Source organism: Bos indicus, chromosome 7 (genome assembly GCF_029378745.1).
Source record: "Bos indicus isolate NIAB-ARS_2022 breed Sahiwal x Tharparkar chromosome 7, NIAB-ARS_B.indTharparkar_mat_pri_1.0, whole genome shotgun sequence".
NCBI lineage: Eukaryota > Metazoa > Chordata > Mammalia > Artiodactyla > Bovidae > Bos > Bos indicus.
Window position 1 is genome coordinate 4,118,168 of NC_091766.1, and position 23,739 is coordinate 4,141,906.

Below are 23,739 nucleotides of genomic sequence, written 5' to 3' on the forward strand. Positions count from 1 at the left end.
AGCAAAATATGAGGGACTTCCTTGGTGGTCCAGTGACTAAGATTCCAGTTCTCCCAATGCAGGGGGACTGGGTTCGATCTCTGGTCAGGGAAATAGATCCCACATACCGCACCTAACACAGCACACAGCTGCAACCAAGACCCGTGCAAAAATAAATAAAAAATAAATATTTTATAAAAAAGCAACATATGAGAGACAACTTAAACAGCCATCAGTAAGGAACTGGTTATAAAGTCACCCACCCTTTTGATACAATTTGATACAAATTTACCAGTGGTTTAAAAGGGGCTCTTAGACCACCTCTAGAAGGGAACATTGTTATATACGAGAAACTATTAACAATGAGGCCCTCCAGAAGGGGATAGGGTACAGGTATGGGGAGATCTGCCTGGTTTTTACTCTTGTTTCCTTTCGTACTGCTTGATTTTATTTATTTTTACCATGTAGATCAATTACCTTGTCAGTTTATTCATATCTTTGCATATGTATATATATATATAATACATGCATGTACATACATATAAAATGTGTGCATGTGTATAACCAAATACATACAACATCTACAGATACACATACACACACACGCACACATTTTAAATGACTCTGTTTGAATTTGGACAGAAAACCCCACTGGCTTTAGAACAAGACCCTTCAGAACATTCCAGCACCATCTTTCTAGGGAGAGACGGGGGCGAGGGGTGGGTAGGTGTTAAGAAGTACTGTGCAAGCCTTACAGGAAATGGCACGTTATTGCTTTTTTTAACAATAAAGCCACCAGCCTCCTTCCACACTGCACACTTGTAAATCACACTCAAGGGAACTTAAAAAGTTCCAGAAAAATCTTTATCCCCAGCACCAAGCCAGGCTAGTTCTGCAGTTTATCTCTAAGCAGCTGAAACATTAGCCTTCTCATTCTGAAGAGTGTTTCGTTACTCCCTCGGTTTATCAGCATCAAGGGCCCAAGGAGCTCTCCCGGGTCAGCAAGGAGACTCAGTCTATAAGAGCTGGAGCCAGAGTCCCAAAGTCTGGCAATCCCCGCCACCAGGCGACACTGCGAGCTGGGCCAGAGGCACCCTAGGTGTTAAAGCCCAGCTGCAACAGTGCCCCCGCCCCCTGCAGCTCCTGGACTCTGAGACACGTGCTCAGAAAGCAACCAGGGGCCGCCCCTTCCAGCTCAGCCTTTCCGGACCCAGCCAAAGTCATGACTCCTGAGGAACAGCTGCAGGGAGGGTGGGGGTCCCCTCCCTACCAGTCCCTTAGAAATAAACACAACAGATGGGCACAAGTTGGGGAGGTCCACAGAGAAGGGTCAGCAGCAATGCTCAGTGCTCAGGAAGAGGTGGGCAATGCCACTCCGGTTCAAATCGCTTTAGGTTCGTTGCTGGTGAAATGGAGATAATTCCAGTTTGTCTGGCTGATAGGATTATGCTAAGCCCGGAAATCACTTAACAGACCATCATAAATGAAAAGATAACATCTGGGTGGGCTTTTTCTCAGAAGGTGGTGGTGGAAGGTGCCGTGATCCTGAGACAGCAAGGCTTGGGTGAATGTTGGAAAACCTGGATTATAGAGTGGTCACAAACACAGGTGCATGTGGAAGAAAGTACAGGTGGGTACGGACTGGGGGGGCTCAAGTCACAAGGGACTGCCAAGGGCACGAGACAGGTGTGTACCTGTGCAGGTGGACGTACCTGAGGGCGCTGACCCAGATGACTTAAGATGGGGGCAGTGAGAGGGGCACAGACTTGGGTGTGATAAAAGCCAGTGAGGCAACGGAACAAGTTGAGACATGAGTGGGGAATGGTGAGTTTGGGGTCACAGGCTCAGGCGTCGCTGTGGGGGGTGCAGGCCCAGGTGTGGTGGCGCCGAGAGGAGGAGAGGAACGCCCTGTGGTGTAGGGGGCATCGTCAGGGAAGGTCTCAGACGATGTGCGAGGAGGAGGTGTTCGAGGGTTGGGGTCGCGGTGTCAGGTGTGTGAGCGGGAAGGAATATAAGGGGGGGGGGGTCAGAGAGACAGGTGCGCGTAGGGGTGCAGAGTCAACTGTGCGAGGCACCTGGTGGCACGGCCTCAGGGGGTGAGGGATGTCAGCGAGGTGGACAGACTCAGGTGTCTGACGGGAGATGTCAACGAGAAGGGCTGTGCTGTCAGTTATGTGTGGGCTGTCGGTGAGGGCCTCAGATACGGCTGTGGGGATCCCAAGGGGGCATCAGGTGCGCGGTGTGGAGGTCGGGGGGTCGGCTTTAACCTCTCCCCGTCCCCGCGATGCTGCTGTCACGCCCCGCCTCGTCCGCCCCCGCCCCGGGGCCATGACAGGACTGCGCCTCGCCCTAGGTCGGCCCGACAGGCGCGGGCCCCCTCGACGCCTGCGCTGCCCCGCGCCCCCCTCGCCCCCTCACCGGCTGGGACGTGTCGCCACCGCCGCTGCCGCCGCCGCCGCCGCCGCCACCTCCAGCCCGCCACAGCCCCGCCCCGTGCACCCTCCGCGCGCGCCGCGGGAGGGGTCCAAGCCGTACTCCGATTGGCTGCGTGCTGGCCAACCATCCCTGGAGGCAGCGGATATTGGTGGAAATGAAGCAGACGAGCAGCCCCTGAAGCCAATCACTGAGGGGTGAAGGCGGGACTATTGGGAGAGACTATGGGGCCCCCGGGTGGTCCAGCTGGGCGCTAGGTGCTGGGAGGCGGGGGCCCGGAGGCGGGCGAAGATTGGAGCCGCGGAGGAAGACGGGCAGCCCTGATGGCCAATGGCTGGGGGTCAAGGGCGGGGCTCCGAAAAAACTTGCGCGACTGGCGCTAGAGGAACTGAGGGCGTAGCCCGGAGGGTGACGGAGATTGGCTAAGAAGCAAAGACTGTCAAGGCCGGCGGCCAGTCGTAGGGGTCGTCGGCCGCGCTCCCGGACAAGACTTGGAGCAAAGTGCAGAATTTGGCCCTGAACGCGGTGACCGGAGGTGGCCTCGAGCGTCCCACGCAGGGTCTCCTGAGGCTGTGGCGAAGTCAGACCCTCTGGCCACCCAGTGCAGAAGCGAGACCTCCCACTTAGGATGTGAACTTGGCCATCACGGCCGGAGGACTCGTGAATAATTCAATTCCTTACTACCCACTATTCCGCTGCAGATGATACAGAGAAGACAGAGACTCAATGGAGGTCACTCAGCTGCAGCGCAGGGTACTGCGAAGACGTGGAAATAGGTGGAATACTACTCACGCGCTTTATGATTTTCTGAAAATGTTTGATTTCTCCGAGTTTAAGCTTTCTCTTCCAGGGATCAAATGACATCCGGGCCACCTCCCTGTTAAGCCTTTGGTGAATAAACCGAATCCTAACCACAAGCCCGTGAGGTCAAAGCGACCATTGGCTCCATTGTACAGAAACCAGAGCACAGAGAGGTCAAGCTCCTTGCCCCTGGTCACACAGCACTTCAGCAGGCTCAAAGTAGCCTACTTTTTGGAAAAGGGGTGGTAAAGACCCTGCCTGCCAATGCAGGAGATATAAGAGATGTGGGTTCTATCCCTGGGTCAGGAAGATCCCCTAGAGGAGGGCATGGGAATCCACTCCAGTATTCTTACCGGGATAATCCCATAGGCAGAGGAGCCTGGCGGGCTATAGTCCATAAGGTTGCAGAGTCTGACACGACTGAAACGACTTAGAATGCTCTCAAGGCAGTGTGAGAGCTCAGCCACTGGGGGCCTGAGTGACCAGCCACTGGCTGACGGATGACACAACCTTGAGTAAGGCCCTCAGATTCCTCATGGGACAATGATTCCTACACGTTGACCTTTCCTCTCTGGGACTGCTCCTCTGGGAGAACTTATATTCCAGCCCTCCGCTTGACCTTCAAGTGAAAGCCTTTACCCCCTCTGCAGGTTACATCTGGCCTGCGAGCCCCAGCTTTTCTGTGAGGTGTGGGGTCATGGGATTCTTTGCAGATAGGGAAGCAGCTGCTGTCCAATACTAGGCTGTGTCATTGGCACCTCTCCCGAGCCCACCCCATTCTCTGACTCACCAAGTGCCAGGGCAGAGAGGTTTACAAATGTTCCAGATACTGGCTCTTATTTCCTCTAGGTGTGGGCTGGGGTTGGTGGAGATCAAGTTCAGAGCCAGGGAAGCCTGGGAGAGAACAAGGTTGAGCTAGGCTGTGAAAGTGGCTCACATTTCAGGGCTGTGCAAATCCCCTGCCAAGTACGTAATCCATAACTTCTCAAAGGGCCTCTGTAAAGAAGCAGTGTGGGGCTCACAAGTGGGAGCCACTAGCCTAGGCCTACCATATGACTCCTGATATTCCCAGCATATTCCCACCTGAGCCTCTTCTCAGGCATCTCCCAATTGTAGTTTGCTTCTCCTGCAACTTCCAGGCCCTGGTCTCGATTTGGCCCTCTGGAGAAGAGGAGGAAGCTGCGTGCTGAACACCTGCTGGGTGTTGGGTCTTTCCTGAGCCAGACACTTCTCAAACACCATCTCATGACCTGACTTCCAGATGCAGGTGATGATGCCCATTTTGCAGATGGGAAAACTGAGCTTTGTGCAACAAGTGTTTCTTGCTGGGAGGGCCCGGGGCTGGGTTTGAACCCCTGCTTTACTTGACTTGCTAGCTACAGGACCTTCCACAAGTGCCTCAAATTCCCTTGCCTCAGTTTCTTCAATTAGCTCCTAGGGTTGATGGAAATATTAATAAAATGAATGGAAGCAAACCACATGTTGGCCACAGCAAGTGTTTGCTGAATGTTGCCTGGATAAACTGTTCTTTTCAGGGTCTCTGTTTCCCTCTCTGTAAATAGCACCTGATGGAATGTAGACATAGACCGACTATGGGGATGGTGTGCCATGCAAAGAGGGAGGTATTTGTACTGGAGAAGTCCCCAGCTGCAGCGCCCACCTGCTAGGTCCTGTGAGGGAGGCAGCAAGCTCCTGGAAAGTCCCACAGCACCCCCAGGGACACTGCCAACTGGGGCAAGGGTCAGGCAGTGGCCCTGGAGGTGCTCAGTGGGCTGTGGCTTCTGTTTGCTCATCAGCAAGCTGGCACTGGCCCACCTCTCAACAATGGCAGACAGTGCCTCTCAGCATCATCAATAGACACCCCCCACCACAGGCACCTTGGCTGTACCTGGCCAGGGTGCCCAGGGGACCCAGCTCTCCCCTGTCCGCTTGGCTTCCCCTGGGCAGGACACTGACTCTCTGCATCTCCAGTTCCTTCTGTCTCGGGAATCCCAGGAATCATCTGACATGACGGCCATGAGCCAGGCCCGGGCACGGTGACAAGGGCTTAATCAACCAAGGCTAGAGAGCCATCTGCCCAAGGTCAGGTTAGCAACACTGGCAGCAGAGGAGGGGCATGGAGGCGGGCTGAACTGGGTTCCCATCCCATCTTGGCCCCTCGAAAGCCGGCGAGTCTGCTTCTCATCTGGAAAATGGGGTTCCCAGGCCCTGCCTCTCAAAGGTGTTCATAGTGAGAGCAACGTTGCCCCTTTCCCAGGACCCCGAGCCCTTCCCTGGCAGGGGGGACACATCATTGACACCTTGGGACGCCACAGAGATGACGGTCAGGACTGACCGTCAGTTTCAAGGCAGCCTCAGTCAGTGTCCCAGAGGCTCAGAGAGGCCAGGCCCCCTCCCCTAAAAGCACACGGCAGTAGAGGAAGAACTGAATGTGCTGGCCCCTCCCTTGAAGCAGTCTCCCCCTTGGCCCACATTTCTATTGTCAAGGAGGACAGAAGAGCGCTGTGTGCCCGACACCCCCAGCCAGGCAATGCTGGGGGCTGTGGCCCTGTGCGGGGACACACTTAAGCCCATTTCCAGATGAGGAGGCGGAGGGCCACCTGAGGGAGCAGAGGAGAGACTGGAACGTGGGCCTGGTGGACCTCAGTGAAATGCGGGCTCTTCAGTTGGAGGTGGGGTTCCACCCCGCCTGGGGATGTCCAAACAGGCCCTGACCCACACCCACTGAAGGCACGCTCAGGCAAGGTGGGGAGGACTGATAGGCAGGAGCCACTCTTCTAGAAGAGGGCTGCAGCTGTGGGAAAGCTGGATGGGATTCCAGGGGAGGTGACTAGGGCGGCCAGGGCAGAGGCCTCCCCTACAAGCACCCTGGGTATCTCCTCATTTACTCGGGTGAACATCTGAAAACACTGATGGGAAGTTGGCGCAGAGCGGGGAGACAGGAGCCTGCTCATGGGCAGTGGGCCGGAGCGGGGGAGTCAAAGGAGAAAAGCACACAAGTGAGGTGACCTCAGATGGGGGCAGAGGTCAGGGACACAGCCCGTGATCACGGGGCACCAGGGCAAGGGGGCAATAGGGCACTTCTCTGAGAAAGCAACGTGTGAGCTGGAACCAGGTGCCAGGAAGGAGCCAGCCATGGGGAGGGCTAGGGAAGGATGCTCCATGCAAAGCATGACATGTGCACAGGCCCTGAGGTGGGGAGGCTGGAGTGACTGGAAATGTGATTACAGGGGAACATAGGGAAGATGCAGATGGGAGGGGGGTAGGGCCTGGAGGACAGTTTGGTTTCATGTGGAGGGCGATGGGGAGCTACAGGCTCAGAGCAGAGCTGAGGCAGCAGTTACAAGGCTGGCACCTCAGGCTTCCCCGAAATGGACTAGCAGTACCCACTGCCCACGAGACAGATGGAGGAACAGGAGGGTCACGGGGCCTCCAAGGACACAAGACTGATCCAAGGTCTCATGGCTGGAGCCTGGAGTGGGTACGGATCATCCCACCCACGGGCTGAGTCCCCAGTGAGCGAAGACAGGCCTAGGGGGCTGGGGCAGAGGTTCTCATCAGCCCATGGAGCTGGCAGGGCCCTCCCCATCCGGAGGGGAGGTGGAACCCGGATGACACTCCTCCGGCAACTCTTCCCGTGGGCCAATTTCCACTGGGACCAGGAGCCTCCTGGGAAAGGGCTTGCGCTGACTTTGAGGACTGAATTCAGACCTTTCTCAGCCTAGAGGAGGCGAATGACAAGCGGGGTGGTGGAAACTCAGACGGGTGAAAAGGGGCTCCTGCCCTGTGGGCTTGAGTTGTTGGGCATGACACCAGGAGGCCACCAGGGGGCCTGAGGCGGCCCTGACCTGACTGGAACACAGGGGATGCCCGGAACTGCCAGGTGACCACACCATGAGCCCGAGGATGAATAAAGAGGAGAGCTGGGGTCTGCCAGGCACCGCTGCTGGGTGACACCTCCAAGACACTGGCAGAGGGTGGGCAATGGGGGCAGCAACAGTGACGCCCACCTTATGGGTGGGGAAATGGGTGCTCAGAGATGGAAGGCCGGCTGCCCCAGCCAGCCAGCTACCGAGGACCTTGACACAGTCCGGTGGTGGAGAACGCAGGGTGATTCTCCTGGGGTGACTCGGGCGCTGAAGTGAGATGACTGGGTGTCTCCCATGTGCCCAGCTCTGCCACCATCACTCTTTGGAGGGGGCTCTAGCCCCTCCCCTCTCCCCATTTTATGGAGGAGGAAGTCAAGGCTCAGAGAGGTTATGTCACTAGCTCAAAGCCACAGATCAGAGTGAGGGCCAGACACTGAGTGCTCCAGAGCCCCCAGGGCAGTGCACATCCAAGCACAGCGACGTTGGCGCCACAGATCCCAAGTCTGATGATGATCCCAGCAGCCCGCCCCTCTGAGTGACAGCAAATCACACATCCCAGGCTGTTCTCAAAACCCTTTGCTTTTCTCAGTGAACCCATGACCTCCCCAAATGCGCACCCCTCTCCCCTGTCCTTTGAGGCCGCTGGCTGCAGCCCCCACTCCCCGTGGTGCTATGGAAGAGACCCCTCCATTGTTCAACCAACTGTCTTTTATTACCAGGCCCCACTGGCTGGCCCGGGACACCTGGAGACCATCAAGCCTTGGTCCCTGTCCTCTGTTCAGCACGGCAAGGCACCTGGGATCCAACTTACAAGTAAGAGAAGCAGCAGCGGCGATGAGAATGGACTCGCAGGAACAGAAGCGGGGTCTCTGCCCTGCTTTGAGATTGTCCAGTGTGGTTTCCAGATTTCAGACGGACTTCCAGCCAGAAGCAACGCTGAGGGGGCACTTCTCCTAGCAAAGCGCAGTGGGGTGACACAGGGCAGATGAAGCCATGCTCTCAGCTGGCAACCGCGTGGACGAGCGCGCAGAGGGGCCGGGCCTCAAGGGCCACTTTCTGCTGTGCGGGTGCCTCACTAAGACTCCCTTCCCACTCCCTGGCCTCTACGTGGCACCAGTCAGAAAAGTCCTCTTCTGGACGGGGGAGGAAGCTGGGGGCAGAGTGGCAGGACTCGGATAGCTGGCCTGCCCCCAGGCCGTTCCTGAGTCACACGACTCGCCCAGAGTCGCAGCGCGCACTGGGCCTGCGGTCACGGCGCCAGGTCGCCCTTCTGGCCAGTCCACAGCTCCCGGAGCTCGACATGGCAGCCCAGGTCCCGCAGGGCAGCCTTGGCCACGTCCTCACAGTCACGGTGGGCGGCTCGGGCTCGCGAGATGAGGGCCTCAGCCCCCAGGTCCAGGATGGGCTGTGAGAAGGCTTGGCTGCGGGCCACCAGGTTCCGGATCAGCATGCAGGCCTGTTTCTGGAAGGGAGAGCAGGTCAGTGGCTGAGAGTCGGGGGTGGGGTCCACCCTGACCTTGGGGTCATCGTAACACAACACAACCACTGGCAGCAGGCAGCAGGTGCCTAGGCTCTGACTCATCGGGCGAGGCCCATGCCTCCACCTCAGCCTCTTGGCACCCTGGCTGGGCTGACCCCCCAGCTCCCAGGTGAGGAGACTGAAGCTCACAGTGGCCAAGTGTTGGGCAGGCGGGGCTGATTCCTCAGGTGTGGGACTCAAAGCCTCTGAGCAATGTCCTTGGGTGCTGGCAAGAGCCTGGCCAGGGGAGGAGGGCAGGGAGACAGAGGGAAGAGCGGGGCTGTGCCCAGCGTCCATCAGTCAGCACACTGTTGACTCATTCAGTTAGCATCTGGGCCCTCTGCCTCTGCTGGGCAGCAGTTCCAAGAAGCACCCCAACACGGGAAAGCCGGGGAGAAGCAGGTGAAATGAGGGCCTGCCTGGCCAGGGTGGTCAGGAGTGGGCAAGGTGATGGGCCAGCCATAGGCACAGCGTCCTAGAGGACGGAGCCAAGGCCTCCCGTGGGACTCAGCCTGGTGCGTCTCCAGACCAACCAGGAGGTCCCTGAGTCAGGATGGTATGAAAAGTGGGAGCGGGAGGAGGGTGGGTTTCTGACAAGGGTGTGCATGGCCCTGTCTATGCTTCAGCTTGACTGACCTCCAAAGCAGCAGCCTAAGGTGGGGCCAGGAAGCTTCCATGAATCCCAGCAGGGCCCCTTCTGCGGGTCCACCCAACTCCCCCCACCAATATCCCTCTAAAGAGACTGTTAGGAAAAGGCAAGATCAAATGCAGGAAGACCAACGGAACAGGAGAGAGGACAATAGCGGGCAGAGTTAGGCACGTTTTTGGAGGCTGGGATGGAGATGCAGGACACTGGAGCTGAGAAGGAAGGAGACCCTGGAGGCTTGGGTCACGGTGGTAATGGGCCAGGTCAAAGAGGGCCTGCACCCTCTGCTCTGCCCACCCCAGGACCTGCTGGCTGGCCTCTCGCCCCACCTGCCCACCAGGCTCCCGTCCTCTCCGCCTGTTGCCCATGCCTACTTGGACGCCAGCCTCCTGAGGGTGTGCCTTCATGGCCTGCAGTGCGGCCTGGGCCCCGCCGCCCTCCATGATGACGCGGCTGTTCGCTGGCTTGCGCAGGGCCAGGACGCACAGGGCTGCACAGCTCTGCTCGCACACCTGCAAGAGGGTCACGGGGATGGCTGAGAGGAGGCAGACGAACCCCCCCGCCCCGACCAGCTCTTTCAGTGAGTGCTCTGTGACCTCACTGGGACAGACCATGTGCGCCTACGTGTGTACCGACCAGCAGTAACAGAAACGATACCGGGAGGCACCAACCAAGCTCTTAGGAGTGAGTCTCGCGCCACCCTGGCCCTCACTCACCCTGCCTTCAGCCTCTGGCTTGCTGGCCTCACCCTAGGCCTGGGTTGGCTTCCCGAGATGGGAAAGGCCATCACGTGGCTACAGGTACTGATCTGGCATTCCAGCCACGTGGCCCTGCCTGTGTGCCCCCGGCCCTGGGGTGGGTACCTGGGGACTGGCCAGGTGCCGGGTCATGGCGGCCACAATGGACTCGGTCCCGCCGGCGCGGACGATGGCATCTTTCACATCATCGTTGCCTGCAATGGCCCTCAGAGCACTCAGCACCTGCTTCACCAGCTCCTGGAAAGACAGCAATGCACAGGTTACCCCCAGCAGCACCCGGGCATCAGGTGCTTGGTTGCGGGATGGTGGGAGGGGGTCTTGAGCGGGGCATGGGGCTGTTTCAATGTCTGCTGTCTGAACACACAGGGGACAACTCCGGGGTGTGCAGGCAGCATGAAACAGCAAGCTTATCTATCACTCGCTGTGTAGAGAAGGCAGGGGAGGCTTGGGGAGGTGGGCCGTGTGGTTCTGGCCACCTGAGTCCAGGACAGGCATTTGGATGACTTTGATCACCACCCCCAGACACAGAGGGGTGTGTGGCTCAGGTCAGCACCCAGAGCACAGGTGGCCTCGCTCAAGCACCACGCCCTTCAGCTGCCCCCACCACACCCACTCTGCTTCTCTCACTGCTGATTGAAAATACAAAGGTGCTTAAGGACAGTGAGAGAGGGTGGGTGGGTCTGTTTTCCCCCTAAGCTTTAGTTCCTTCTCACAGGTTCTGACAAGCAAAAACCGAACTTTGACTCTGGGCTCTGCAGACAAGGCCAGCATGTTCTAATGCAAGCCTGTCTGGCTGACCAGGGCCAAGAGGGGCCGAGTTCACTGCGAGACCCAGATCCTTTCCCAGATATCGAGAAAAGCGACAGACTGAAATTCAGGCGAGGGATTTCCCTGGTGGTCCGGTGGTTAAGAATTCACCTGCCAATGCAGGGGGCACGGGTTCGATCCCTGGCCTGGAAAGGTTTCACAGGCTGAGGAGCAACTAAACCCGTGTTCCACAGCTACTCAGCCGTGTGCCCTAGAGCCTGTGCTCTGCAACAAGAGAAGCCACCATAATGAGAAGCCCATGCACTGCAGCTAGAGTAACCCCTGCTCACCGCTGCAACTAGAGGAAGCCTGAGCACACCAATGAAGACACAGAGCAGCCAAGAAAAAATAAGGGAAACTCAGGCAAAGGGACTTCACACCCTGAGACAGCTGTGGACGCCCACCTGGTGGTCATTGCAGTCAGCCAGCAGGGCCACCAAGACGCTGAGGCCCCCGAGGTCGACGACCTCCTGGCAGAACTCGTTGCGGACAGCCAGGCGGGACAGGGTGCTGCACAGCTCGCTCAGGATGCTGGGATTGTCGGGGAACACTGCAGAGGGGGGAAGGGGAACCCCAGGGTGAGGAGCAGAGAACCAGCCCTGGCTCTGAGCCAGCACTCCTGCTAGGGATCCCGAATCCGGCTCCGCCAGGGCAGCCTGACCCCTCTGCCTGGCTGGGTGGCTGCCTGTTGGGGTGGACGATAAGGCAGGGGAGAGGAAGGACCACTGGGGCTGCCCAGGCCTGTGGTGCCCCCTACTGGCTGTTGGGGAAGACACGGGAATGTGCCTTCCTCTCCGCTATGCCCCAGATAAATTCCAGAACGACTGATGATCTCGACTAAAAAAAGAAAAACCATAATAGTGCTATAATAAACCATCCGAGACTATTTTTATGATCTTGGGTTGGGAATGACCTTTCTAAGTGCAACAGGACACCTAGAAACTGCAGAAGGACATATGGATAGAGTTGACCCAGGCGAAAATGAAACACAGATGCTGCAGACAAAGTTCAGAGGCACCAGGGAGGATAGGCCTGACTGAGGATGGTGGTGGGGAGGAGGGTTAGGGGGTTGCTGGTGGGGGGGGTGGGCGGTGGGTGCGCACAAAGAGCCATAATAACACAGAGCTCAGCGATGGTCAGTGCACATGGCCCCCTGGCCAGACCACAGCCCCCAGTGCCTCCATGAACTGTAACCTGCGTGTGCCATGGAGATAGTCTGGAGATGTGGTGACACCCACAACCAGCTGACTTTTAAGTATAGCAGATGACCATCGATGGTCTGGGTGGGCTTCGTCCAATCAGCCGAGGGCCTTAAGAGGGAAACTGAGGTCTCCCTGAAGAGGAAGAAGCTTGCTAGTGGACTATAGTGTTGGCTCCTGCCCAAGCCTCAGCCTGCTACTTAAGTCTGAAAGCACCGCAACCCCATGAGCCAATTTCTTGCCATAAATCTTCCTGTGTATAAATGTATACATGCACGCCAACACACACACACACACACACACACACACGCGCCCCCTGAAGCCCACCAGGCTCCTTTGTCCGTGGGGTTCTCCAGGCAAGAACACTGGAGTGGGTTGCCATTTCCTTCTCCAATGCTTGAAAGTGAAAAGTGCAAATGAAGTCACTCAGTCATGTCCGACTCTTAGCGACCCCATGGACTGCAGCCTACCAGGCTCCTCCATTCATGGGATTTTCCAGGCAAGAGTACTGGAGTGGGGTGCCATTGCCTTCTCCACTCACTGATATGAACCCCTGTAAATAAACAAGGAAGATGTAACCCACCCGTCAGAAAAGCAGCTCAACTTTGCAGCCAGTCAGGCCCTGTTTTTCCCCCTCTCTGGAGGTGCAGAGGGGAGACTGGGGCAGGCCCCACTTCCCCACAGACAAAGCCAGAGTCGCACACGCTGGCCTGGCAACAGAGTCAGAGCCACAGGGCAGGCTGCAAAGGGAAACTCACTCTCCTAGCACCTTCTGTGCACAAGACCCCAGTCCAGCCTTTTCCAGGGGGTGCAGTGCCCAGGGGGCAGGAGTTCTGGCGCCCAAGTGTCCGTGCTATGACTTCCTGTGGCTGGCTCATCAGGGTCACCTCGGAGTCAGGCACATGGACATGCATGAGAACTGGTGACCAAGTATGAACCAAAGTGCAAACCTCCCGCTGGGACCAGCCCCGGTGAGTGCCAGCAACACATCCCCACCTTTGGAAAACAACACCCTCCTTCTTCCCTTTGAGGAGCCCTCCCATCCCACGCTCAGTCTGTGCTGGTGGACAGAGTCAAGCGCTTCCCTAAATGGTTCTAGAGATGAGCACGGGATGTGGTCCAGGCCAATGATCGCTGGCTTGAACTCTCCTGGAAAAACCAGGGGTAAGGACAGCGTCCTGCTAGGGCTGTCATGTAGGCGGGACCAAACTGACAGACACGACTGGTGCCTGGAGCCAACCATGCTTCAGGCTGTCCCAAACCCCGACTCTTCACCCGCGCCACATCTGCTCCTACCTTTGGCGGCCTCAATGAGCACCTTTAAGCCTCCATTCTCCTGCACGATCATCTTGGCGTGGTCGTGGGCATGGCCGAAGGGCACACGGATGTCGTCGTCAAAGGTCATGACGCGCAGGGCCCAGCAGGCCTCGCGGACCACGTCGGCACAGCGGCTGTGCCGGGCAATGGCGCCCGTCAGCAGGGGCAGCACGCCGGCCTTCACCAGGCTCTGCCGGTTCTGCTCGTGCTTCAGGCAGGCGAGGCGCACGCAGCGGATCCCGGAGCAGGTCACGTGGGCCGAGTCAGCGTTGTGGGCCAGCGTGGCCACGAGCAGCTGCAGGCCCTGGGTGTCCAGGAGGTCCGGCTGGCCATCAGTCAGGGCAGACAGGGCATTGAGGGCCTGGAGGAGGAGGCCCTGGTCACCCGCGGCGGCCAACTTCCAGGTCTCCAGGAGGACGGAGTAGGCCCCCTTCTCGGCTGCCAGGAAGCGGCAGGCCTTCTGCTCCTTGCACTGCTCGCAGAAGCGGGTGAGGTGTGCGGACACCTCCTGGGGGCAAGAGCGGGCCAAGGACTCCTGCAGGTCATCCAGGGCCTAGGGGACAGGGGAAAACATCAGGGCCAGCTCAGCCCGAGGAAGGTCACAGTGACCGTGCTGGGTCCCGGCGGGATCCCTCTGCCTGGGATCTGGGCCTCGGTGGAAGTGCTGTGGGGCCAGTTCCAGCTGGGGCCGCTTCCACACCTGTGCTTTCAGGGGGCTTGAGAGGCCACAGAGACAGACAGACAGAGGCCTTGCTACCTCAGTGTCCCTGACAAGGAGCCACACACACAGAAGTACAGGCATGAAACGTTCTGGCCCTGGGCACCAGTGCATAAAGTCCCCCAGTGAGACCACCCAGCAGCACCATCCAGCTGAGGTTAGCGAACCCAGCAAAATCACCAGAAACAAGACAATGGCCGTTGTTTGGGGCTGTTTGTTAGGCAGCCATAACTAGCTGACACACCCACCAACGGCCAGCTCCCTGAGGAAAGTGAAAGCCACCTCCACCGGTTCTGCCCGGATCATATGCCTCCTGCTTGTGTCTCTCCTTCACTCCACAAGTATTTACTGAGCAACTGCCCAGTGAAAGCAGACTGTACACACGTGGTTTACCCACACGCAACTCTAAGCCCTTGGGGGAAAAAATTATAATGAGAGACGACAATCTGAATGGGACAGACAAGTCTAGTGGCCACTCAGTGCCATGACTGTGGGCCTGCCTCAGCTTGAGCCCACGATGAACCTGCGTACCTGGAGCTCATGGCATTATCTGCATCCAGCCCTAAGGGGAGTGGGTCTACAGATACCATCAGCCCAAACGGCTGAGATTTGGCCTCAACTGCCATGATAGTCAACGATGCCTGTCAGCCAACCCTTGCTGAGCTCAAACTTGTGGACTTAACTAAGCACATGTTATGATGAAACTGAATATTAAGAAATTAGTTAAAACCACAATGTGTGACTTGAATAAACATTGCTTCAAAGATACACATACAAATGGCCACTAAGCACATGAAAAGATGCTCAACATCACTAATCACTGCTGCTGCTGCTGCTAAGTCACTTCAGTCGTGTCCAACTCTGTGCAACCCCATAGATGGCAGCCCACCAGGCTCCTCTGTCCCTGGGATTCTCCAGGCAAGACTACTGGAGCGGGTTGCCATTTCCTTCTCCAACGCATGCATGCATGCTAAGTCACTTCAGTCGTGTCCGACTCTGCGACCCTATGGACAGCAGCCCACCAGGCTCCTCTGTCCACGGGCTTTTCTAGGCAAGAATACTGGAGTGGGTTGCCATTTCCTTCTCCCACTCATCACTAGGGAAATGCAAATAAAAACCACAATGAGACACCATCACACCCATGAAGGTGGCTACTGTTACAACAAAGAAACAGAAAAAGCAAGTGTTAGCAAGGATGTGGCAAAAACTGGAACCCTACCTGCTGTTGGTGGGAATATAAAATGGGACAGCTGCTATGGAAACCAAGTTCAGTGGTTCCTCAAAAAAGTAAACCAAGAGCTCCAGCAATTCTAGACACATATCCCCAAAAACTGAAAACAGAAGCTCAAACATATGCTGGTACACCTATGTTCACAGCAGCATTATTTACAACAGCCAAAAGGCAGAAGCAACCCAAATGCCCATCAGTGAGTGAATAAACAAATGTGGTGTGTCCATAAATGGAATATCATTCAGCCACAAAAAGAAAAGAAATTCTGACAAGTAGTACAACACAGATGTACCTTGAGGACATCAAGCTAGGTGAAATAAACCAGTCACAAAAGGACGAATACTGTATAACTTCCCTTAGGTTCGCATCCAGGGCTGCCTCCTCCAGCTTCCCTTTTTATTACTACTTTCTTTTGCAGCTAGGTGAGTCACTTTTTCCTCTTTGGATCTCAGTTTTCCCATCTGTTAAATGGGGATGATAACCCCACTGTTGCAGGTATCTTTGGGCTAATAACTGAGATGGCACAAAGCAAGTGCCTGGTATAGAAATGAATTCACAGATGGTTCTCAATAAACACTAGAACTTTCTGCTGTTTTACCAACAGCTTACCAGTTTGATGGATGACCTTAAGGAAAAGACTGAACCTCTATGAGCTGTATTTTCCTTGTTTGGGTCACGGTAAAGTGAGGGCAGGCTCTGGGTCTCTGTTCACCCATCAGAAAGCCAGGGATGACGTACTTACCTCACACAGGCCAGTTTAAGTGTGGCAAGGAGGGGCTGTAATGTGCCAGTAAACAGTGGATGCGCAATAAGTGACAGCCTATGATTGCACTCTCTTTTCCTGGGATTCTTGCCCATTTTACTGAGGAAATTCAGAGCTTGGGAGGCCCAAGAGAGGTTCCTCCAGGGGGCCCTCCACCCCAAGGCTCCCAACACCAGGACAAACACGAACACTGCCCACCCCTTAGGCCTAGAGGGCTGTCCATTCCCTGTCCACTCTGTCGGCTCTAATCCCACAATGTCACACATAGGTGGGTGGGTGGGCAGAGCATGGGGGCCCCCACGAGGCCCTCAGACATTGACTCAGGAAACCCTAGCTGCACACTCAGGCTTGCCTATGCTTGCTGGGCTGGCTTGGACCTTCTGAGTCTGTGCCTGCCATCTGGAAACACGGAAAAAGGTGATCCTGACAGAGTAATGAGGTGACACAGGATCACACACGTGAGGCCCACGTGGGCTGCCCTCTCCTACCTGCAGGATGTCATGTATCAGATCCTGGGGTCCATCCGCAGAGACTTTTGGGGTCATCTTTACAATGTTGCTCAGATCAACCCCTGTGGGAGGGCGGGGAAGTCAGGAAACAAGAGACGGTCATCAACCCCTCGGGCCTGCAGCAGTCACACCTGGTGTCCCTTCAGCTGGGACCACCCTACTCTGGAGGCCTTCTGGGATCTGCCCAGCTCTCCACCCCACCCCTCCCTGCCTGGGCAGGGCCCAGCAGCCATGCCTACGTGGGGTGTGGGGTCTCTGCACCTTGGCCCTGTCCAGCCAATGGGGGCAGAGGAGCAGTGAGGATGCACGCCAGTGCTTCGGTGACGGATGCACTCTGCCTGGTGGGCTCAGAGGGGAGTGCAACCTGTGGTCTCCTCCCTAGGGGCTCCAACGGGTCTTCACCCTGGCTGCATCCCACCCTTGCTGGCAGACCCAGAAGAGGCCCCCACTGTGCAGAACACACAGGTGTTCTAGGTGCCCCTCCCGTCCCTGTCCAGTGTTTAGTCCCTACTCTGTGCCCGGGGTGCCAGCTCCTGACCTGGAAGGTTGGATCCCTGGACTTCCTTGCCCTCTGGCATCTGACTGGGTTGGCCAATGGGAAGCCGGATCTGAGAGCAGAGGCAGGAGGAGTGGGAGGATAGGGTGTTCATTCCCAGGTTCCTGCCTCTGCCTCTCAGGTGACCCCCGTCCCTTGCATGGCCTGTCGTGGGAGGGGGGAGGTCCTGCTGTGGGCAGCACAGTCTCCCAACCCTGCCCACATGACTGCAAACAGCTCCCTCCTAACCATTCTCCTCCATGGTCTGGCTAGGGCATGCTACCTGTTTTCAGAGGCTGGTGACCAATAGCCCTTCTGCCTCCGTGAACTCACACTGGGGTGCAGCGGGGGCAGGGTGGCAGGTGGCCCTGTTTCTTTGGAGTGGGGTCAAGAAAAGTCTCTTCAAGGAAGCGACCATTGAAATGAGACCCACCTGGAAAAACCCTGCCCTGTAGATGTCAGGGTGCGGTCAAGGCGAGTAGAGGGTAGGCATCAGCGAGGTGGGAGGGGGTGGCTAGCCTGCCTGGGGCAGAGTGTAGAGAGAGGACAGTGCCCGGGGCAGTCATGCCAGGAAGGATGTGCTCACGGCAGGACACCACTCTATCACACATTAGGCGCCATGGATGGGACTTCCCTGGTTGTCCAGTGGTTAAGGCTCCATGCTTCAGACGCAGGGAGCGTGGGTTTGATCCCTGGCCAGGGAACTTGGATCCCACGTGCCAAGTGGTGTGGCAACAACAACAGCAAAAAGAGCCGTGGACTGAAGGCGACTCAGGCGAAGAGCCAGACCGGCGCCGAGACCCAGTCGCACCGCCCTACCTTGTGATTCGAACTGCTCCACGGCCTCTCTCACCGCCTCCTCCGGCCCCATCTCAAACTCCTGGATGTTCTCGCGAACAGCTGCGTCAAAGGTCTCCTGGGTGATGCGCTTGGAGGCCATCGTTATCTCCTCCACGTGGGGCCAAGGACACCCAGCGGCTGCTCTCAAGCTGAAAAGGTAGACGCTAGACTTGTTGAGGGTCAGAGGGCAACCGAGAACCTGGCCACCACCTAGACAGCACCTTCCAAGGGGCCAGAACCTGTAACTGTCCTGGAAGAATCCTAACAGCCTGAGTCACAGGAAAGGGTGATATCCCAACAGCCATAGGACGCCTGAAAGTACAGAAGAAGGCAGGTAATTTAGTGCATTTTATCTCAATGGGGCATGTTAATATAACATATGCCCTATGGTAAAAAATTGCTGCTGTTGTTTAGTTGCTAAGTTGTGTCCGACCCTTTTCAACCCTATGGACTGCAGCCTGCCAGGATCCTCTGTGCATGGAATTCTCCTGGCTAGAACACTGGAGTGGGTTGCCATTTCCTTCTCCAGGGGAATCTCCTGGGCCCAGGGATCGAATCCCCATCTCCTGCATTAGCAGGTTGATTGTTTTACTGCTGAGCCACCAGGGAAGCTCCAATAGTGAAAAGCAGCAGTAGTAAAGCTAAAACAATATCTTAATAATACATGTTGTGGAATTTCCCTGCACTCTCAGGGCAGGGGGCCGGGTTTTGATCCCTGATCAGGAAACTAGGTCCCACGTGCTGCAACTAAGACTTTGCATGCCAGCACTAAAAAGCCCACTTGCCACAGTGAAGATCAAAGGTTCCTCCACAGCTGAGACCCGGAGCAGCCAAATGCATAAATAGTTAAACAGTGATAATAACAGTGTACGTTATGTAATTATATCATAATAACGTTATAATATAAACTTACACTACTCTATTATACAGTTATGTACTTTAATATAATTATATAATGAAATAACATTATCATAGCATACCATGGCACTAATAAAATATAAATGAAATTAATAATGATGTTAAATAATTAAAATTAATATTAAATCATACCTATTGCTGCTGCTGAGTCACTTCAGTCGTGTCCGACTCTGTGCGACCACATAGACGGCAGCCCACCAAGGCTCTGCCATCCCTGGGATTCTCCAGGCAAGAACACTGGAGTGGGTTGCCATTTCCTTCTCCAATGCATGAAAGTGAAAAATGAAAGTGAAGTCGCTCAGTCATGTCCGACTCTTAGCGACCCCATGGACTGCAGCCCACCAGGCTCCTCCATCCATGGGATTTTCCAGGCAAGAGTACTGGAGTGGGTGGCCATTGCCTTCTCCAAAATCATACCTATTGCTTATTACTTTTTAGACTTTTAAATTACTTTTTATTATTTATTTTTTATTACTACTAATAATAAATAAGTAAATTAGAAGCTAATAGAAATAGTTACCTGTGAGAGGAGGTAGAGAAAAGGGTGGTGAGAGCAGGAATAGAAGCTGGATTATTCTCTCCTAACGTACCTTGCTTTAGAGGGTTGAATTTGGAACTCAGGTAAATGATTTATGTGATTAAGAAAAGGAATATGCCAAAATAAAAATAAAAGCAATCCCTAAAAATTAACAGCAAAATGAAACCCATGAACCTAACAGTATGTCTATGTGGGTGAGATCATTTCAGGCAATTTTAAAACACAGTGATATGACTGCATATTCTAACTGGGATCTACCCTAAAGATGAAAGTGAAAGTTGCTCAGTCACGTCCGACTCTTTGCAACCCCACGGACCTGTGGAATTCTCTAGGCCAGAATACTGGAGTAGGTAGCCTTTCCCTTCTCCCAGCCAGGGATCTTCCCAACCCAGGGATCGAACCTAGGTCTCCCACACTGCAGGCAGATTCTTTACCAGCTGAGCCACACGGGAAGCCCACGAATACTGGAATGGGTAGCCTATCCCTTCTCCAGCAGATCTTCCCAACTCAAAAGATAGAACTGCAAAAGAAAATCTTCAACAGTTTTCAGTAATCATGTTTTTGGAAACCTCATTAGTAATATTATTTGGAAATGATTACAGATATAGTAATTAAGTAATGATGTTTATATCATGAATAATCAGCATAAAAGAAAATAAGATTTTAACAAAATCGGAGAAGTAAAAACTCAGAACTCCTACATTTGAATTGGAAATACGACATGAATTCATTTTCTCTTAAGCAAATAAAGAAACAATTTTCTATTAATATGAACTGAAAATGCCTGGAGAAAGTAATACTACCATGCAGCAGTGAGCACCCTGAACACCAACTGTGGTCTCTACCATTTCCCACTGAAGAAACCAGGGCTCTTGGAGTAAGAGTTGATTCCAGTTTTAGGCAGGAAACAGGCCAGAGGAGCCAGGAGCATCAAGTGAGACCAGAGAGCAAAGAAGCATCTAAAGACCACTGGCGTCATGTCAAAGGACTCAGGAGCCAACCCTCTGGGGCACCTGCTAGCTAAAGATGGGATAAGGGAGCATCAAAAAAAAAAAAAACTACTGAGGCCACAAGCCGCAACGAAGATCCCATGTTGCTGCAATGAAGACCCCAGGCACCCAAATAAACAAACAAGTATTTGAAAAAAAAACTTTTTAAAGGACACTCTCTTATACATTCACAGCAAAACTGAAATCCAACACTGACAATGATGCTATTTTCTAACAGACAGGACACAACTGACTTTCTTGATTACTGTAGTATGGTCTTTTAGAACACTTTTGTTTTTCTCTGGTCTTGGGTGCGTTCCAGAATCATGTGTCACAGAAAGCACAGACACTGTGACAGGGAGATGAGGGCAAAGATGGCAGTGGGCCAATGGCACGGGCGTGTGCAAACGTGGGCCGGGGGCACAAGCCACCCAAGCTCTCACTTGTCTCTGTGCAGGCAGCGCAGGATGTGACTGTTCCACCTGTGTTTGGGCAGACGCTCAGGGTCAGGTGGGGGAGGACAGGCTCCAGGGCAAGCGGGAGCAGTGCGGCTGTTGGTCAACTCTCACGTGTGACACAGGGACAAAGAATCTGCCTCACAGACTGTAGCAAAATCCAACCCACCAATTTCAACAAAGCACCGAGAACAGGACCTGGCACAGAGCTCAATAAACATCACTTAGTTTTTCTTTTCCTCTTTTGCTTAAGAGGCACTTCGGCCTCAGTTCCTTAGTGGGTAGGGGATTTTAGGGACTTAAACACCTTGCCTCTCTCCCTTGCAGATCTCCCCGTCTTTATTTCCCAGAACAGGGAGCCTGTTCAGCGGTTGCTAAGGACTTCCAAATCAAAGCTGGAAGAAAAGAATAAGGATTTTCTGTTTCAAGATAGAGTTTCTCCAACTTGACGGTCTGTGTGCTGCAATGAAAGATCCCGCATGACAGAGTGAAGATCTTGGTGCTGGAGCTAAGACCCGATGCAGCCAAATTATTTTTTTGTTTTTTAAGATACAAAAATTTCTCAGTGGGGAGCCTGCTCTGGTGAAGGTAAAGGGTCCTGGCCAGCTCTGGGGCTGGGTGCTACTGGGGAGACTCTGCTTCTGGCTCTGCCACCACATGTTGCTTCCACGCCCCTGGCCAGGCTTCAGACCCAAGTGAGCCAATGACAAGAGGCCACTGGGTCACAGAAGAAATCATAAAGGGGAATGTCATTGTGTCTACTTTAAGGATGACGAATCTGAAGCTCAGAGAGGCAGCAAGAAACCCGGCCAAGACCCTGTTCTGTCTCCTTAACACTTTCCCTCCACCTAGCTTCTCTGCAGAGCTTCCACCTGCTTGTCCAGGCTGCCTCCTCACGGGAGCCTTCCCTGGCTACTCAGACAGAGCCTGTGTACCCTCAGCTCTTCCCAACTCAGGAACCTCTCTCTGCCCAGCCCTGAGATCCCTGGGCAAAGGAGGTCAGTGTCTGGCTCTGGAACCACCACTTACGAGTCCTTCAAGGTACCCTAGGTCCAGCACAACCTGTGTGTGGGGCTGGGGGCAGCAATGAAAGTACAGAGCTGGAGCTCATGAGAAAGATGGTGCCTGGGAATGGTCATCTGGGAGTCACCTGGGGAACAGCACAGGCCAGGAAAGGAGAGAAACAGCATTGCCCGCCTTCACGCTGCGTCCAAGGCAGGCTGGGCCCCAGTATTCACTGCAGCACTATTTACAACAACCAGGACCTGGAAGCAACCTAGATGTCCATCAGCAGTTGAATGGATAAGGAAGTTGTGGTACATAGACATGATAGAATATTACTCAGCTATAAAAAGGAAAGCATTTGAGCCAGTCCTAATGAAATGGATGAATCTGGAGCCTATTATACAGAGTGAAGTGAGAAAAAGAAAGATAGATACTGTATGCTGCTGCTAAGTCGATTCAGTCGTGTCCGACTCCATGCGACTCCATAGATGGCAGGCTCCCCCGTCCCTGGAATTCTCCAGGCAAGAACACTGGAGTGGGTTGCCATTTCCTTCTCCAATGCATGAAAGTGAAAAGTGAAAGTGAAGTCGCTCAGTCATGTCCGACTCTTAGCGATCCCACGGACGGCAGCCCACCAGGCTCCTCCGTCCATGGGATTTTCCAGGCAAGAGTACTGGAGTGGGGTGCCATTGCCTTCTCCAATATTAACGCATACATATGGAATTTAGAAAGATGGTAATGACGATCCTACATGCAGGGCAGCAAAGGAGACACAGATGTAAAGAACAGACTTTTGGACTCAGTGGGAGAAGGCGAGGGTGGGATGATTTGAGAAAACAGCATTGAAACACGTTTATTACCATATGTGAAATAGATGAACAGTGCAAGTTTAATGCATGAACAGGGCACCCAAAGCCATCGCTCTGGGACAACCCAGAGGGATGGGGTGGGGAAGGAGGTGGGGTTCAGGATGGGAGGTACACATGTATACCTGTGGCTGATTCATGTTGATGATGTATGGCAAAAACCATCACATATTGTAAAGTAAGTATCCTCCAATTAAAATATATAATTTTTTTTTAAAGGCATGCTAGGGAGAAGGGAGTAACCAAGGCTCCCAACTAACAGCCCGCTTCCCTAAGCCACCGTTCTGCTTATCAAGAAAACAGTGCCCTGACAAACTAGGGGCCCTGAAGGATTAATCCTCCTCCGCCTGCCACACCCACCTTGGTTCAGGTGGCATCACCTGCTTCCTCCCAGTCGTACCCAGTGCCTCTGTTCTCCACGAGGCAGCCAGAGGGTGAATGGAAAGCAGAGACCATCTCACTTACTTAAAACCCTTAAGTGGCTTCCCAGCCTTCTCTGAACAAATCCAGTCTCCTTACCAACACTTGCCTTACCTAGACCTTCTCACCTGTGCTTTCCTGCTTCTTTCTCGTTCTTCCCAGCTACCCGAGGGACATCCTTCATAAAGCAGCCCCCGCTCTCCTACTCTCTCTTATTATTTTAACATATCTGAACATGGAGTGAAATGTTTCTTCTATTTATTTGCTTTTACTGCCCTAGCCTCCTCCCCAATGAAATTTAATCTGCATGAGAGCTGGGGCTCGTTTTATTAAATACCCCGACTACCTAGGATGCGGCCGGGCATGCAGCAGGCACTCAGTACATACATAGGCAGTGAAAAATGAATACATGAAAAGAAAACGACAGACAGAAGAGCGGGCAATTTTGTCCACGGGCGGCTTCCGTAAGTCTATCATTTACCCAAAGCCAAGTCCTCGCGGGGCGCGCCCCCGTCACTAATCCGATCCCGCGGCGTCCACTCCCGGCTCCTCGCGCGAGGGGGGCTAGGCGGCCGCTGCTTCTCACCCGGTCTTCGGGGGCACGTGGGGAAAGGGTGCGGTTCG

General features: G+C 54.5%; 2 protein-coding genes and 1 long non-coding RNA gene across 11 annotated transcripts in view; 1 reads left to right on the forward strand and 2 right to left on the reverse strand.

The window, feature by feature from the left end:
- Positions 1 to 8,024, reverse strand: part of SLC25A42 (solute carrier family 25 member 42) — a 45,704-nt gene extending 37,680 nt beyond the window's left edge. The window contains exon 1 of one of the 2 annotated variants that reach the window (XM_070792472.1): positions 7,894 to 8,024. The gene's annotated coding sequence lies outside the window, so the exon portion shown is untranslated. Of the gene's footprint in view, positions 1 to 2,397; positions 2,501 to 7,893 lie in introns of those variants that run through there. The other variant, XM_070792469.1, reaches the window with a different exon arrangement.
- ARMC6 (armadillo repeat containing 6) lies at positions 7,771 to 23,737 on the reverse strand. Of its 8 annotated transcripts, none has more exons than XM_070792464.1 (9): positions 23,597 to 23,737; positions 18,164 to 18,236; positions 17,904 to 18,073; positions 16,529 to 16,611; positions 13,308 to 13,881; positions 11,217 to 11,362; positions 10,111 to 10,242; positions 9,622 to 9,759; positions 7,771 to 8,544 (listed from the first exon to the last, which is right to left on the reverse strand). In XM_070792464.1, exons 3-9 carry the CDS (start codon positions 18,022 to 18,024, stop codon positions 8,332 to 8,334), a joined length of 1,407 nt encoding a protein of 468 aa, XP_070648565.1. In that variant the 5' UTR covers positions 18,025 to 18,073; positions 18,164 to 18,236; positions 23,597 to 23,737; the 3' UTR covers positions 7,771 to 8,331. The 8 variants fall into 8 exon arrangements, with proteins under 8 accessions (XP_070648565.1, XP_070648567.1, XP_070648566.1 ...); XM_070792466.1 differs by lacking the exon at positions 23,597 to 23,737 and adding an exon at positions 19,363 to 23,581; XM_070792465.1 differs by lacking the exon at positions 23,597 to 23,737 and adding an exon at positions 18,975 to 19,316.
- LOC139184026 (uncharacterized) lies at positions 8,434 to 11,698 on the forward strand. Its single transcript, XR_011567445.1, has 2 exons — positions 8,434 to 8,560; positions 9,550 to 11,698. It is a non-coding gene; the product is annotated as an uncharacterized lncRNA (long non-coding RNA).
- Positions 23,738 to 23,739: the final 2 nt, after the last annotated feature.

Bases quoted from the DNA above. Each gene is read 5' to 3' on its own strand.
- ARMC6 (XM_070792464.1), bottom strand. From the start codon at position 18,024: ATGGCCTCCAAGCGCATCACCCAGGAGACCTTTGACGCAGCTGTTCGC. The intron at 16,612-17,903 runs GTAGGGCGGTGC...GCCCTCCCACAG, and splicing joins GGAGCAGTTCGAATCACAAG to GGGTTGATCTGAGCAACATT. The intron at 9,760-10,110 runs GTACCCACCCCA...ACCCTCTTGCAG, and splicing joins GGCACCTGGCCAGTCCCCAG to GTGTGCGAGCAGAGCTGTGC.